Source organism: Panthera tigris, chromosome D1, assembly GCF_018350195.1.
Source record: "Panthera tigris isolate Pti1 chromosome D1, P.tigris_Pti1_mat1.1, whole genome shotgun sequence".
Taxonomy (NCBI): Eukaryota; Metazoa; Chordata; class Mammalia; order Carnivora; family Felidae; genus Panthera; species Panthera tigris.
Genome location: NC_056669.1, coordinates 103,349,479 through 103,366,337, shown reverse-complemented (window position 1 = coordinate 103,366,337; position 16,859 = coordinate 103,349,479). Strand labels below are relative to the sequence as shown.

Genomic DNA, 16,859 nt, shown 5'->3' with positions numbered 1-16,859 from the left:
TTTTTGGACTAAGTGACCTAATACACCTAAATCATTTTCCACCATGCCTACCACTTAACATGGAATAAATGACAATTTGTCATAAGACGCATCCTCTGTCCTCAGGGAACATAGAATATAATTTGGAACTGGATATAATAAAAGACAGTGTACTAGCACTAAAATCATAACACTCAGAGAAACATAGAATTTCAGGGAAAGGAGAGAGGGACTTTTTTTTAACTGGAGTGACCTAGGAAGACCATGAAAAGAAGAACATGACTTAGAATTTGAAAGTTGAACAGGATTTGGATTAGGCAAAAGAGAGATGATGAGATTTCTAACTGGAAGGAGAACAGAAGTATGTGAAGCACAAAGAAGAATGATGGAGAAGAAGCCAATGAGTAGACTCCATAGTACATGACAGGGATAATTGAGGCCATGGTGGGATTAGCCTAAAACAGTCAAGTCCAAGAGACACTGGAATCATCAGCAGAGGAGCATGAAGGTCATTTAGGCAATGGGAAGGCACTGAAAATGACTAAGTAGGTGGGTAATGTGATAATGGAGAACAGGATGGATGATAACGGGAAGAGGAAGGAAAATGGGAGATTACACAGGAGGCTATCGCAAGAACCCAAATGTAAGATAACAATGGATAGAAATGACTGGGGCAGTGGAAAAGGACCAAAGCAATAGATATGAGAAATTTTTGAAGGACAAACTATCAGCATTTAGGAACAAATTGAAGAAAGGAGAGAAAGCAGGCTGAATCAATGTTTCTAGGTGTCGAGCTAAATTACAGTGTGTGCTGTAATATCACAGCACACCAGGACCACAAGTCTCTTTAAATTATAACCTACATCCAATTAAACTTTCCGAAAACGTTTTTGCTTTGAGTTTCCCATGATGAGTTAATACCCTGTTTTATCCATTTTGTAACTTTGAACTTTAAGCTGACTTTACTCATTCATTCATTCAGTAAATACTTCTTAGAAAGCTTCCTGTATCGGACATGGTGCTAGGCACCAGAATCAAAGCAAAGAGCATCAAAATCGCCACCATGGAGGATTTCTCAGTCCTCCTCTTCAGGGTAGAGGAGGAAATGAGAGGAGTAGCATATGTGTAAATTATAATATTCCAAGATTTGCTCTGAAATGAAAGGGTGCCCATAACCACTGAGGTACCTCAGAAAGTGCTCTAACATTAAACAGGGGAATGTGACTGCGTCACATTAAATGGGAGGTACCTAGAGACACATGTCATCTTTCCTTTTTCTAGATCCAGCACACTACCCATGGAAGAAATAAATAAAACTGCAAAGATACAATTCTTCTTTCGTCCATTTTCAGCTGACCCTAAGGTACAAGTAGGGATTTTTGTGGCCTTCCTGACGATGTACCTGATCAGCCTCAGCGGAAACACCACAATTGCAGTCATTGTCCAGATCAACCACTCCCTCCACATCCCCATGTACTTTTTCCTGGCGAACCTGGCAGTTCTGGAAATCTTCTATACGTCTTCCATTGCCCCACTGGCCTTGGCGAACCTTCTTTCAATGGGCAGGACTCCTGTTTCCATCCCTGGCTGTGGGACCCAAATGTTTTTCTTTGTCTTCCTGGGTGGAGCTGATTGTGTCCTGCTTGCGGTCATGGCTTATGACCGGTTTGTAGCAATCTGCTACCCTCTACGATACACCCACGTCATGAGCTGGCCCTTGTGTGTGGAGCTGGTGGTAGGGTCCCTGGTGCTGGGGTTCCTGCTGTCGCTGCCACTGACTATTTTGATCTTCCGTCTCCCATTCTGCAACAACAATGAGATCTACCACTTCTACTGTGACATGCCTGCTGTCATGCGCCTGGCCTGTGCAGACACACACATTCACAAGACTGCCCTGTACATCGTCAGCTTCATCGTCCTAAGCGTCCCACTCTCATTAATCTCCACCTCCTACGTCTTCATCGTGGCAGCCATTTTACGGATCCGGTCAGCAGAAGGGCGCCACCGAGCCTTCTCCACCTGCTCCTCGCACATCTTAGTGGTCCTCCTGCAGTATGGCTGCACCAGCTTTATATACTTGTCTCCCAGTTCCAGCTACTCTCCTGAGATGGGCCGGGTGGTGTCCGTGGTCTACACCTTCATCACTCCCATTTTAAACCCTTTGATCTACAGTATGCGGAACAAGGTACTGAAAGATGCCCTACAGAAGGCGCTGAGGAAGTTCTAGGTAGGATGATCCCATGACTTGTCAAAATCGGACACTTGAGGGCAAAACGGGATGCTATTAATAATTATGCTGTGACAGCATGCATGAGCCAAGAATGTCCTCGCAAACTGAGATATGGCCCACTATTCTAGGATCACCAGAGGAGAAGAATACTACTGTGTAATTGAAATAAAGCTGTGTCATGGAGGGCAGCATGTCCTGGGCATTGATGGAGGAACATCAACATTTATTGGACTTTATATACTAGGCACTTTACATGGGTTATCTCACTTAGCCCATAGTAAGTACCACTGTCCTCATTTTTTTAGAAAAGGAAACCAAAATGGCTAACAAAAGACATACCCAGGATGAGAACACAGGTATTTAAAAAATCTAAAGACAGGCCGCCTGGCTGAGTGGCTCAGTTGGTTGAGCCTCTGACTCTCGACTTCGGCTCAGGTCATGATCCCAGGGTCATGGGATTGAGCCCTGCATCGGGCTCCATGCTGAGCATAGAGCCTGCTTCAGATTCTCTCTTTCTCCCTCTGCTCCTTTCCCCTGCTTCTACTCTCTCTCTCTCTCTCTCTCTCTAAAGAATTAAAAATTTAAAAAAAAATTGTTAATAGAAATCTAAAGACTAAGCTATCTTCACACAATATTGGCCAAGCAGGCCCTGAATGCCAAAAAAAAAAAAAAAAAAAAGAAAGAAAGAAAGAAAGAAAAGAAAAAGAAGAGAAGAGAAGAGAAGAGAAAAGAAAAGAAAAGAAAAGAGGAGGTTTTGCAGTTGGCCAAAGGAAGGGGGACTTTTTTTTTAATATAGTTTTGTTGTATTAACCAAAAAGAAAAATAACTCTCATAACTTTTAAAGAGCACCCCAGCAATAAAAAGGATAGTAATGAAGGAAAATGCTCTTTAATTTAATAAGTGAAAATATGGGAAAGGGAGAAAGTGAGCCTTGTTGAATCTCGGACTCCACCAGAATCCCTTCTATACCATCTCAGTGTTCCAGACTCTGCTTGAGCTTCCAAGGAGAGAGATCATTAACTTGTAAGACACCACATTCTTGTTGGACAACTTGTTTGTTACAGTACCACACATTCGTTTGAGCTAAAGTCCATCTACAAACAACTTCCTCCCACTGATCCTGTTTTTACCCTCTAGAGCTTTCTTCTCCTTGACAGTTCTTCTAAGTATTAGGATGGATTTTGTGTCTTCTTTTAAGTCTTTAGCTCTCTTCTCTGTAGAGCAAATACTCCATCAGTTTTCTCTCCAGGAGATCATATTTGTATGCTCTCACACCAGTCACCTTCTAATTTTCCCTCGTTCCATGTCCTTCTACAAATTTTCACCCAGAAATGAACACAATCCACTGAGAATATTTTGTTCTGCGGAACTGTTATTTTCCATGACCTGTGAACTATGTTTCTATCAATTGCTCTTGATCACTGTAACCTCTCATAAATTTGGTGTCAAATAAAACCTCCATATTGTTTCATGTGCCTCTCAATACTGCCTGACCACAATTTATTTTACTAACATATGTGTAGGACTTCTCATTTAACACTAATATATTGATTTTTTTATTGGTTTAGTCCAAGAGATCCAAACTACCAAAGTTATCTTCAGGAATTATATTATTCATCTAGTTTTATGTCATGGTCAAAATTACAATTATATTTCATTTCCTTTGTTGAAATCATTAACCAATATCTAGAATAGAACATGATAAATAAGCACCTGTGGTAGTCCTCCTCTTTGGGAATCGTTGTCCAACTGGATAGAAATATGCTCAGTTAATACCATCAGTGGCACATTGTCACAGTTATGACCCTCCTAGTGGATCTCCCCTCCCTGAATCCATGCCCCTGAGAGGCCCTCGTGCCCCTATGGCTATGTGACTTGCTTTAGCCAATGGGACATCAGCAAATATATTGCAAACAGAGGCTTACACTTGCCCTTTGATGTCTGTCTTCCCTTTCTGCCCTGAACCTGACACATGAAGAAGTCAGGGCTAGGATGACACCCAGAGATAAGCCACCAAGGAGGTTCCCTAGACCAACCCCAGTGGATCCACCAGATGACTGCAGTCATGTTATTGGACCCCACCAGAAGAACTGCCCAGCTGAACTGGCTTAAAATGCTGACCCACAGAAATACGGGCAAATAAAATGATTGATAAATTTTAAGTCGTTGAGTTTGAAATGATATATTTTGCATCAAAAAATAACCGATTCAGGGACATCTGTGTGGCTCAGTTGGTTGAGTGTCCAACTCTTGATCTCGACTCAGGTCATGATCTCACAGATTGAGATCAAGCCTTGCATCAGGCTCTGCTGACAGCACACAGCCCGCTTGGGATTCTCTCTCTCTCCCTCTCTCTGCCCCTCCCCCACTTACACACTTCTCCCTCTCTCAAAATAAATTTTAAAAATTTTTTTAAATTCTTAAAAAAAAAATAACCAATTCACCATCTGGTCTATAATAAACTATATCTTCAAGAAAGATATCATGGGAAGCCTATCAAATCTCTTCATACAATCAAAATACACTACAGCACTGGTAAAAATCTAAACATTTAGACACCTTATGTTAAAAATGATGTGCATTTGGCATGATTTATCTTGGGTCACTGCATATGGGCCTTTACATCACCAGGCTTTTCACGCCTACAGATTATCTAATCAATCATGCATTTCCAGAATTTTACTAGGGATTCACAATGAGATGGTTATCTTATTGTTTTGAAATCCAATGGTAGTTTATAAATTTTTTTATTTCTGTAGCTTCATCTGAATGGGAAAAGAAACATTTCAGTAGTTGTGAGTGCCTTGGGGATGGAGAATATGCCTTTAATCTTGAATTCCCAGCATCTAGTAGAGTGGATAGCATTTATTAGACTCAGCTGATTTACTATCAAGAGATAAATTACATCTAGGGAGGGTGGTTACCGCTCATAAAAACTGTATGTTCTTTATACAAAGGGATTGTGTTCTAGCCTTTTTCTACCATTTGTATCCTTCACTGCTCCCTTCACAGTGATGGTACTCCATAAATATTTGTGGAATTGAACAGGACTTCTTTTGGAGATCTTTTTTTTTCTGGTTTTCAGATTTTTTTAAAATATTTTTATTTATTTTTGAGACAGAGAGAAACAGAGCATGAGCAGGGGAGGGGCAGAGAGAGAGGGAGACACAGAATTTGAAGCACTTTCCAGGCTCTGAGCTGTCAGCACAGAGCCTGATGTGGGGCTCGAACTCACGGACTGTGAGATCATGACCTGAGCTGAAGTCAGACGCTTAACCGACTGAGCCAGCCAGGCGCCCCTCTGGTTTTCAGATTTTTTAAAATGTTACTGATAAATGCACATTCTTTTTTTATGTTTATTTTGAGAGAGAGAGAGAGAGAGAGAGAGAGAGCACGCACACACAAGCAGGGAAGAGGCAGAGAGAGAGAGAGGGAGAGAGAGAATCCCAAGCAGGCTCCACACTGTCAGCACAGAGCCCAATGCAGAGCTCAGTCCCATGGACCATTAGATCATGACCTGAGCTGAAATCAAGAGCTGGACAACTGAGCTACCCAGGTGCCCTTATACATTCTTATTATAAACTTTTTTGAAACATTTATTGCTAATATTTATTTTTGAATGCCTTATTTGATTCTATATCTATAAATCCTATATTCCCTAAGACTTGCAGATAATAAAAAATAAAAATGGGAACTACAAAATACCCATCTGAGAGAAGTAAGTAGAAATTATTATTGCCTATTAAAAGAAGATCATGGGGCACCTGAGTGGCTCAGTCAGTTGAATGTCTGACTCTTGATTTCGGCTCAGGACATGATCTCACAGTTCATGAGTTTGAACCCTGCATGGGGCTCTATGCTGGCAGTGCAGAGCCTGCTTGGGATTCTCTCTCTCTCTCTCTCTCTCTCTCTCAAAATAAATAAATAAACTTAAAAAAAAAGAAGATCATATATTTTGCTATATTTAACCCAGTTTTAGCAAGGGTATTTTTAAACTTTCATCACTCATAGAAAATTTTGAGAATCTATAACTTTCACTTGCTGCAGAGTGGATGGTATTGATGCATATCCTCTTTATTCCAATAAAGAGCCAAATGGACAGGCATCCTTTGCAATTACACCTGGAAGAAAATCCCAAACAGACCCTCATTTTTCTTGTCCTCCTTTTACAGTGTTGCACTGTTCAGAACAGAGGAAGGAGGGTAATGAAGAAAAGTTGAGTCACAAGACACTAGAAAACATGGGGATAGTGCTGACAGAGGAAAGCAGGATATCTGAGGAACCTGTGGGGCCATGAAAAGATGAGAGGAGTCAGGAGTTATCACAACGGGCAGCAGGGAGTGGATGGGGCACCAGATCATCTACCATGGGATCATGGGACTGAGATCCAGGAAACATGGAGACATGGTTCTAGGAGCTATAAACTGGGAAAGTCACTTTCATCCTGCAAGCTTTGGTCTCAGTATCTAGAAAATGAAAGGATTAAATTAGTTAATACTAGGATATCTACAAGCACTAACTTTGATTCCTTAATTTTCCCACTTTCTGTTCATGTCTATCAATACTCAGACCATTTCTGCTCACTTTGGACAGGCCACTTTCCTACCCCAATGGTAATCGATTTTTAGCTGCTTCTCAATCAGCGTGTGAAAATGAACAATGTGGGCATGACCAAATGGGACAGCAGTTAACCCTTGTCTTCTCCCAAGCAGGACAGAAAGTCTGAATGCTGGGATTCTGTGGGCCTCTGACTTGGGAAACACACCCTCCCAAATGTGGTTTCAAAACTCAGACGTTGCCATGTGACTTTCTTATTATTTAAAAGAAATGAGTGCTCGCTTCACGGCACGTGTGCTAAAACGGAACAATACTGAGATGGGCAAGGAGCCGGCACAAGGATGGTGTGCAAATTCATGAAGAGTTCCAGAGTTTTACAAATAAAAGACTGAACTCATAGATACAGAGAACATATTAGTTGTTGCCAGGGGTAGAGGATGGGGATGGGCAAAATGGGTGAAGGGGGTCAAAAGGTACAAACTTCCACTTATGAAATAAATAAATCTTGGGGATGTAGTGTGCAACGTGGCGACCATAGTTAGCAATACTGTGTTGTACATTTGATAGTCGCTAAGAGACAAGATCTGAAAAGGTCCCATCCCAAGAAAAAAAATTGTAACCATGGTGACGGATGTTAACTAGGCTTGTTGTGGTGATCATTTTGCAATACATACAAACATCAAATATTATGTTGTACACCTGACACTAATATGACATTATATGTCAATTATATCTCAATAAAAAATAAATATGTAAAAAAAATAAAACAAAAGATATGAGCATGATAGCAGTAGGACAGCAGATAACTGGCTACGTTTTGTGTGTGTGTGTGTGTGTGTGTGTGTGTGTGTGTGTGTGTGTGTGTGTGTGTTAATTATAAACTACAAACTTGAATCTTGTGTTTGACTAGTGTGGGACAACTTTCTGATCTTTAATTTGCCAGTCCAGTTAGACAGCCCTCCTAACCAGGGTATGCATGTACTAAGCCTTTGCCATTCAAAGTCAGTGTGCAGCTAATGGAGAATTTGGCAACATGGTATACACACAATCTGTTTCAACCACCATCTGGTGAGTCTTCACATAGTTCAGGACCTAAAAAGCTAAAAACTCCCAGACTCTCTAGCAACGTAGGATGATGTATTTAGTTTCCACCAATCAGATGCACTCCCTCAAGAAATGAATTAAGACTGAATATCCCAGGAGCACCTGGGTGGCTCAGTAGGTTGAGCATCTAACTCTTAATTTCAGCTCAAGTCATGATCTCATGGTTCATGAGATCAGGCCCCAAGTCGGACTCTGTGTGGATAGTATGGAGCCCGCCTGGGATTCTCTCTCTCCCTCTCTCTCTCTGCCCCTCCCTGCTCGTGTTCTCTCCCCAAAATAAATAAATAAGCATAAAAAAAATACCTAAGTGGTATACCACCATTCTTTTCTAGGACATATCTTTTATTTATTCTTTTTAATTTTTTTTATGTTTTATTTATTTTTGAGAGAGAGAGAGGTGGGGGGAAGGGGCAGAGAGAGGGAGACACAGAATCTGAAGCTCTGAGCTGTCAGCACCGAGTCCGATATGGGGCTTGAACCCACAAACTATGAGATCATGGCCTGAGACGAAGTCAGATGCTCAACCAACTGAGCCACCCAGACACCCCTGACATATCTTTAAAAGAGATGTGTTTTGTGTTGACCTGTTCTGCTCAGCAACACTTCACCTAAAATGGCTTTCCTGACCACCACCACCCCACACACCAGGACAAGTGACCACACTGTCCCCCTCGTTCTTTTTGTACCTTGTGTATAACTCCATCACAACATCTGTAACCCCGTAGCACCCTTATTTCTCTTCCTCAAGTACACTGTGACCTCTTTGGAGGAAGAAACTATCTCTGTTCCCTTGGTGCCTAGAAATCCCGAAAATATTGAATAAATTTATTAATCATTAATTTACAGTCATCCTTTCAGGGCCAGCTAAGTCTTTGCCTCCACTGTGAAGCTTTATGTGACTCTTCTTGTCCCTCCCTCCTTTATGATAACATCCCTTTCAAAGGTCAGTCTCACATTGGACCTCACATTTCATGTCCTTGTGTTTTATCTCCCAAGTCAGATGCTGACCTCATTGATGGCAGACACTATGCCCCTTATGTCTTCTAATATCTCAGAAGACTTGCCACAGTGAATGGGTGGCACTCAAAAAAAAATTATCTGGAGGAGCACATGGGTGGCTCAGTCAGTTAAGTGTCCAACTTCAGCTCAGGTCATGATCTCAAGGTTCATGAATTCAAGCCCTAAATCAGGCTCTCTGCACTGACAGCATGGAGGCAGCTTCGGATCCTCTGTCTCCCTCTCTCTCTACCTCTCCTCTGCTCTCTCTCTCCCTCTCTCTCTCAAAAAATAAATAAATAAACACTTGTTTTAATTATATGGAGAACTACAGGGTAAATAGCCTATTGGAAGAAACTGAACACACCAATCAAAGCACAGAAATACTCCAAAGACTAACACAGACCATGTAAAGTACTGTCCTCAGTGGATGACTAAGGACATCCACCACTGCTTTTCATGAAACATGTGGGCTCACACAGTACACCCAGAGCCTACCATTCAACTATTCTTTCATGACTGAGTTTTCAGATTTCCCAGCCTCTGTGTCCTGTCCTTGCTTTCAGGGATCCCAGGAAGGGGGAAGCCACCAGCTGTGCACAAAGACGTTCTTTGACCTTGGTAGTTAGGTTCTTCTGCTTCAGTGACCTCTGGGTAGAGAAAGTCTGAGTCTCCTTTGGTATACGTCTGTGATCATTTGCATTTCTTCCAGTTGACTTAATTAAGAGATGAAAAGAAGTGATGAACTTCCCAGCAGGAACAAATATATGTCAGCACCCTTACTTACCCACCTTCCAAGAAGAAACTCCAGGCTATTCTTTCTATTGAAAGAAAGAAAGAAAGAAAGAAAGAAAGAAAGAAAGAAAGAAAGAAAGAAAGAAAGAAAGAAAGAAGGAAAGAAAAGGAAAATGGGGAGAGGGAGAGAGAAATGGAGCCTGGATATCAAGGTGCTTCCCCTATTACCTCTCTTTAGAGAAAGCATGAAGTATGATTTATTTATAATGTAATGTAATGAGTTAGTTCTGCTCCAGTTGTAATGATCCTTCGAGTCTTGGGAAGACCTGTCAATAATTCTTCCCTTCATTCATTCCATGGCTGTTTACTGAACATCTGCTATGTGTGGCAACCTGCAACATAGTGGGAATGCAACAGTGAGTGAGCAGAGAAGATCTTTGCCCTCGTGAAGTTTACAATCTAATGGGAGAGACAGCCAGTAAACAAAAAAGATCATGACAGACTGCAGTCATTGCTATGAAGGCAGTAGCCATGGTAACACAATAGGAAGTAATTGGGGAATATGTACATTAGGTAAGACTGAATGTGTGCACTCAATTTCCCCCGTTGTTAACATTACTATAGTACATTTGTCGTAACTCAATAACCAACATTGACACCTTATTACTAACTAAAGCTCATGCTTTATTCGGATTGCCTTATTTTTTCTTTAACATCATGTCCTTTTTTCTGTTCAAGGATTCCATCAAGGATACCATACTACATTCAACCATCATGTCTCTTTAGGTCCTTCTTGGCTGTGAGTTTCTTACACTTTCCTTATTTTTGATAACCGTGGCAGTTTGAGATGTCCTGGTCAGGTATTTTGTAGAATGTCCTTCAAATTGAATTTGATGCTTAGACAAGGAGTTATGGGTTTTTTTTTAAAGAAAGACACAAAGTGTCGTTCTCATCACATCACATCAGGGGTACTATCGACATGACTTTGCTATTGATGTTGACTTCCATCTCGTGGCAGGGATAGTATTGGTCAGGTTTCTCCAATATAAACTTACTCTCCGTTCTCCCTTTCCATACCGTATTCTTTGGAAGGCAGTCACCACAGTCAGCCCACACGTAAAGAGTAGGGAGTCATGCTCCCCCAACTGTGCGGGAGTATCCACATAAATTATTTGGAATTGTATCATATGGGAGATTTGTCTACATATTTTACGTATTTGTACCATTTTACATAATACATATTTATGCCAGCATATAATCAGGAATAGATTATAATTCATTGCTGCGTTTTTAAGACTATGAATATTTTTATTTACTACAGATAAGAGATGAAAGATGAGAGAAATGAAGGAATGGAGCAGTGGAGAAAGATAGGAAGCAAGCGAAGAGAAGAAATGAATAATCATCATAAGACTTACTTTTCTTGGCTCAGTCTTTTAAACATACATCTACTGTGTAAAGACACTGAGAAGATATTTGCAAAAAATTTAAAAAAGATTTAAAAATAAACAAACATGCAATTCAGAAAAGAGAGGTGGCTCAAAATCTGGATCAGGAATTCAGGCACCGAGTACCTCCCACCTCTCTTCTAATTTCATCCTATACCCACCATCAGGGAGTATATGAGATCTTGGAACCTAAAGATGGAAAAGACATGTTGTTCTCTCTAAGTAGCTCACAGTCTAGAAGGGGCAGCAAACATACTAACAAACCACCACGATCTGATGCAACAAAGGCTAACAGTGATATATGTGCTGTGAGGGACTTGGGGGGAGTGGATTACAACCTGGGGTAAAGGACCCAGCCTTCCCAGGTGTGGCACTGGAGCATGTGAGAAGGTGAGCTAGAATTTCCTAGGATAAGAACTGGAGAAGAACACCAGGACTGCCACGAGGAGCTAATAGAATTATTTTACCATTAGGAAAGATAGCATATATATTTTTCCAAGGTATCAAGAATCTGAAGATTAAATTAATCAAGATACTATGGCTTTGTAAGACATGAGAAAGAGGAAAAAGAAACTAAAACTGTGCATTCTGAAACATGAGTTGCGCCAATGCACGAAACAAGAAAATATCTCTAAACCCCAGTATTGGGGAACTGGTACCCTTTATTGAGGTGTGTGCTGAGTCTTTCTTTCCTGTTCTTATCTGAGTTCTCTTTGCTAGAGTTAATTTAACACAAACTCAACTTTATTCTTGAGTGTGATGATTATGCCTTAAGGTCACACAGCGTCATTTGAGAATTATTCGACCATGCCCACATGCATATCCCTAAAGGTCCTAACTTCATTTATTAAGGCCCAGGGTATTGAATCTGGGGACCAGATAATTACCAAGCTGAAGCCCTGGTCTCCTGACAAATCTCTTGCTGCAAGTGTCAACATTCAAAACTCCAACAACTTCCATTTCTGGTTCTTGTCCAGGTTTTGAAGCCAATTATTTCTTTTTTTCCCTTATTTTTTTTTTCAATACCCATGGGCTTTGATTATTTCGTTTACCAGCTTCCTTCATTAAGATGGGTAAAAACAGACAATGCTATACTTCCAGATGACTTACCTTTTGAACGTCAGAGTCCTTGCTGTATAAAAGACTTTTTCATATATAAAGCTATTCTAAGAATATTACCATGTTTATCCTTTTAACAGAATCCCTACTAAACTGACGTAATCTACAATTGTGAGATTGAGAAACAGAGCATGAAGACAGTTAAGGCATTTGCCCTGGTCACCCAGCTAGTAAGGGACAGAAGCAACACTTGCGCTTAAATATTCTGATTAAGTCCAGCCCACTGCAACTTAAATGTTCTGATTAAGCCCAGCTCACACTGAAGGCACATAAAAGTTCCCAGACTAAACTGTATGGATATACTGCATGGCTCTAAATAGGAAACTCCATGATCTACTTTGTCATTGGCTTTATGAAACCTTGGCTTCCACATTGTAACGGGTCCATTTCCTCTCACCAAATCTGTACATAGTACAGAATATCCGCCTGGGGAGACAGTTAAACAAATCAACCTAATGACTGCAAGCAAATGCGGGCATTATGCCTTCTGTGAAAAATTACTTTTCAGTTCCAAAGTTTTATATGAGTCATTTTGCCACCAATTATTTGTGATATATTGAGGACCCTTAAAGATCATCCAACACGATCTCCTAATTTTTGCAAAAAAAAAAAAGAGAAGAAAAAAAAAGTAGTAAGGACACTCGGAAGGTTATCACGCCAGCAGTGGAAACACCGGACCTAGAACCCAGACCAACCTGGTTCTCAGCCAAGTACTCTTTCTGACGGACCACATGGAACTAAAGAATGCAAAATTTCCTGGGGCACTTGGGTGGCTCAGTCAGTCAAGTGTCTGACCTTGGCTCAGGTCAGGATCTCCCAGTTCTCAGTTCTTCGTGGGTTCAAGTCTCACATCAGGCTCTCTGTTGTCAGATCCAAGTCAAGCCTGCTTTGGATCCTCTGTTCCCCTCTCTCTCTGTACCTCCCCTGCTCATGCTCACTCTCTCAAAAATAAATGAACATAAAAAAAAAAAAAAAAAGAATACAACAGTTTCCCACAGCCTGCTGTCTAGAACACACTATTATGGTTATCAACCTTCATGTTCTAGCTAGGAATTTGGTCTCAGAAATAATCATATTTTTCTTTCTTTTTTTCTTTTAGAGAGAGAGAGAGAGAAAGTGTGCATAAGTGGAGGAGAGGAGAGGGCGGGAGGAGAGAGAGAGAGAGAGAGGGGATCTTAAGCAGGCTCCACACTCAGCCCCTGAAGCAGGGCTTGACCCCACAACCCTGGGATCATGACCTGAGCCAAAGTCAAGAGTCGGATGCTCAACTGACTGAGTCACTCAGGCACCCCTAATATTTTTCAATTGTATAGTGAATTTCCACTCACAGAATATCTTTACATGTACTTGATCCTCAAGACCAAAATGTTCCCAGTTTGTCATTATATTACCTTCGTTTGGCAAATGAAGAGCTCACCAGAGTTTGAGTGATTTGCCCACAGTCTTCTGATGGCAAGCATACTGCTCTTTTTAATTTTTATGCTTCTTTTTCAGTAAACTAATAATAGGGCTATCAGGGAAGACTGCATATCCAAACAAGTTCATCTGACTTGCCCAGCAACCTAAGTTCATGCTTAAATTTAAGTGTGACCTTATTGTCATTATAAAAGTCATCCAGAGTTATTACAGACAGTGTTTAAATGGATAAAAATAAAATGTTCTTAAAAAAAAATCAACTGTATTGCCAGCACTAAACAACTGTCATTTACATTTTGTTAAATTTCCATTTGGTCTCTTGTACAGCATATCTTTAACATATTTGTAATTATACATTATCTTTTTTCACTAAAAGTCATATTCATTTCCTATGTCCTTTTGTAGATATAGTTTTTGATAAGATTTTTTATAAGATTCTAACATGTTCTTTTTTTTTTTTATTTAGGAGACTGTTTTTGTCTTTTTCCTTTGTTCATTTGTTTCTTAAATTCCACATATAAGTGAAAACATATGGTATTTGTCTTTCTCTGACTGACTTATAATTAGCATTACACCCTCTCAATCCATTCATGTTGTTGCAAATGGCAAGATTTCATTCTTCTTTATGGCTGAGTACTGTTCCATTGTGTATACACCACATCTTCTTTATCCATTCATTTATTGAAGGACACTCAAGCTGCTTTCATAATTTGGCAATTGTATATAATGCTGCAATAAACATAGGGGTGCATATATCTTTTTGAATTAGTCTTTTCATATTCTTTGGGTAAATACCCAGTAGTGGAATTACTGGATGATATGTTAATTTTATTTTTAATTTTTTTCGGAACTTCCCTGCGATTTTCCAGAGTGGCTGCTCCAGTTTGCATTCCCACCAAGATACACAAGAGTTCCTTTTTCTCCACATCCTGGCCAAGACTTGTTTCTTATTTCTGATTTTAGCCATTCTGACAGGTGTGAGGTGATATCTCATTGCAGTTTTGATTTGCATTTGCCTGATGACAAGTGATGTTGAGCATCTTTTCGTGTCTTTTGGCTGTCTGTATGTTTTCTTTGGGGAAATGCCTGTTCATGTCTTCTGCTCATTTTTAATTGTTTGTGTGTGTGTGTGTGTGTGTGTGTGTGTGTGTGTGTGTGTGTGTTGAGCTGTATAAGTTCTTTATATTTTGGATACTAACCCCTTATGGGATATGTCATTTGCAAATATCTTCTCCCATTCAGTAGGTTGCCTTTTTGTTTTGTTGATTGTTTCCTTTTCTGTGCAGAAGTTTTTTATTTTGATGTAGTCCCAATAGTTTATTTTTGCCTTTGTTTCCCTTGCCTTAGGAGACATATCTAGAAAAATGCTAACTACAGCCAATGTCAGAGAAATTACTGCCTATGCTCTCTTCTAGGATTTTTATTTCTATCATGTTCTTAAAAATTATTTGTTCAAGGGATTGTGGCTATGTTTTTTTAAAAAATTATCTCAGAGATAGGTCCTAAAGTGTATGATATCCAGGAGGTAAAATATTCCAATCAAGAAGGTGAATGGAAATATAAATGAAAGAAAGGTAGCTAGGTCAATAATTGTTGAAGCTGAATAACAGATACACATGGGGGTTCACTGTACTGTTCTAGATACTTTGGTATTTTGACATTATCCACAATACCAAGTTTTTTAAAAAAGAAAAACATCTCATCATGTGACTGCAATAGTGTGGTAGGTTCAGACTGTTGTTTCCAATTCTTTCCTCTCTCCCTCTGCCACATAACTTTGCGGTGGCAGAGTAAATTGGCTGGCTCCATTGACATTGGCCTTGGTCACATGACTCTCTCTGACCAATGAAATTTTAGTGGGCATGATAGTGCATAGATTTCAGACCTGACTGCTTAGTTTGACTAATCTCCTCACCTTCCTGTATCACAGTGGGAACAGCATGCCCCAGGAAGCAGTTGACCCTTCAATCCCAAAACAAGACATGTGTGGTGGACCTGAACACAGTCTAAAGCCTGGATCCACACTTAGCCAACCTGCAGCCCGAAGCAGAGCTGTCACAGCTGACACACAATCCCTGTATAAGCAAGTAAAACTACAAGACAATAATTAAAAACTTGTAAGTCACTAGGTTTGGGATTCATTTGTTATACGACATTTTTGCAGCAATAGCTATTTAATACAGAGAGTCAAACAATTCCCCCCCAAATTGAACATTTTAGATATTTCCAGTTTTTCAATAATACAAATAAAGGACTTTTTTTTTTTGGACATAAAGCTTCTCTACTACTTCGGATCATTAAATTCAGTTATAGTGGTATGATGCTGTTTATATAGGGAGACTGAACAGTTTTATTTGTGGATATTTTTCTAAAAAGGAAAATTATGAAAAGAATTAAAACAAACTCATTCTTCATTTCTTGATATCCGAAAGACTGTAAATACAGTTTTTGTTTTCTCTCTTGACATTCAAAAAGATCCTTTCCTATTTTTCCAGGGCTTGGTAAAACTGGTTACTCTGTTACCTTTCTTGGGTTCTGTCTGTTTCTGCGCAAATCCCAAAGACCATAAAATTACAGTAGGAACATCCAGTGTTAAGGCGGTGGGCTTCATTGCAAATAAAAAGGCTTTTAGTTTTATTTTCTAGAGATTGCTCTATCTTTATGTATATACCCTGCATATTCAGTTCACCAAGATTGTAAATGAAGCATTGAATCCCACTGGTAAATCCATTATTCACCTGGAAAACTCAGGAATAGGTGGCCAACCACAAAATGAGCCAAAAGGCATTAGAGTATCTATGAGCAATGGAATCCAGTGTCCAATGTGGCAATAACTTGTGAGGAACAACTGAAGGAAAAATTCTGGGGCTTCTTCTGAGTCATCATTCTGATGAGAATTCTCATTGTTCTGATGAAAATTCCAACCATGTTTTGTTATTGTAGCCAAAACAAGGAGGGAGCAAAAGTAGGGAGAGAGGGAGGAGAAGAAAGGGAAAGAGGAAGAGGGAGGGCAAAGCAAATAAAGAGGAGTTCTTGTTGTTCCTGGAGGCCAGGAAAATTACATATTTTTTTTTAATAGCTAACACAATAGTTGCTACAGAAAGAGAAGAAAAAAGAATGAGCTAACACACAATTGCTAGACAAAAATGTGAAGTCACAGAGGATCCTGGCTAGCTTCTCAGTTATTCCAATTAATCTATGCACTTGAAACCAAGTTAGCTCCACTGCCATGCTACTTTATGACAGTGAGCCTCAAAGTGCAGATCCCAGGACCA

At 40.0% G+C, this 16,859-nt stretch overlaps 2 protein-coding genes and 1 non-coding gene across 3 annotated transcripts in view; 2 read left to right on the top strand and 1 right to left on the bottom strand.

The window, feature by feature from the left end:
• The window catches only part of LOC102950409 (olfactory receptor 10V1-like), a 64,002-nt gene that overhangs the window by 20,901 nt on the left and 26,242 nt on the right, over positions 1-16,859 (bottom strand). The window lies entirely within an intron of this gene.
• LOC102966969 (olfactory receptor 10V1) lies at positions 1,277-2,348 on the top strand. The gene has a single exon (XM_007092038.2). It carries the CDS (start codon positions 1,277-1,279, stop codon positions 2,204-2,206), a length of 930 nt encoding a protein of 309 aa, XP_007092100.2. The 3' UTR covers positions 2,207-2,348.
• On the top strand, positions 7,041-7,142 carry LOC122231586. Its single transcript, XR_006208845.1, has one exon. It is a non-coding gene; the product is annotated as a U6 spliceosomal RNA (small nuclear RNA).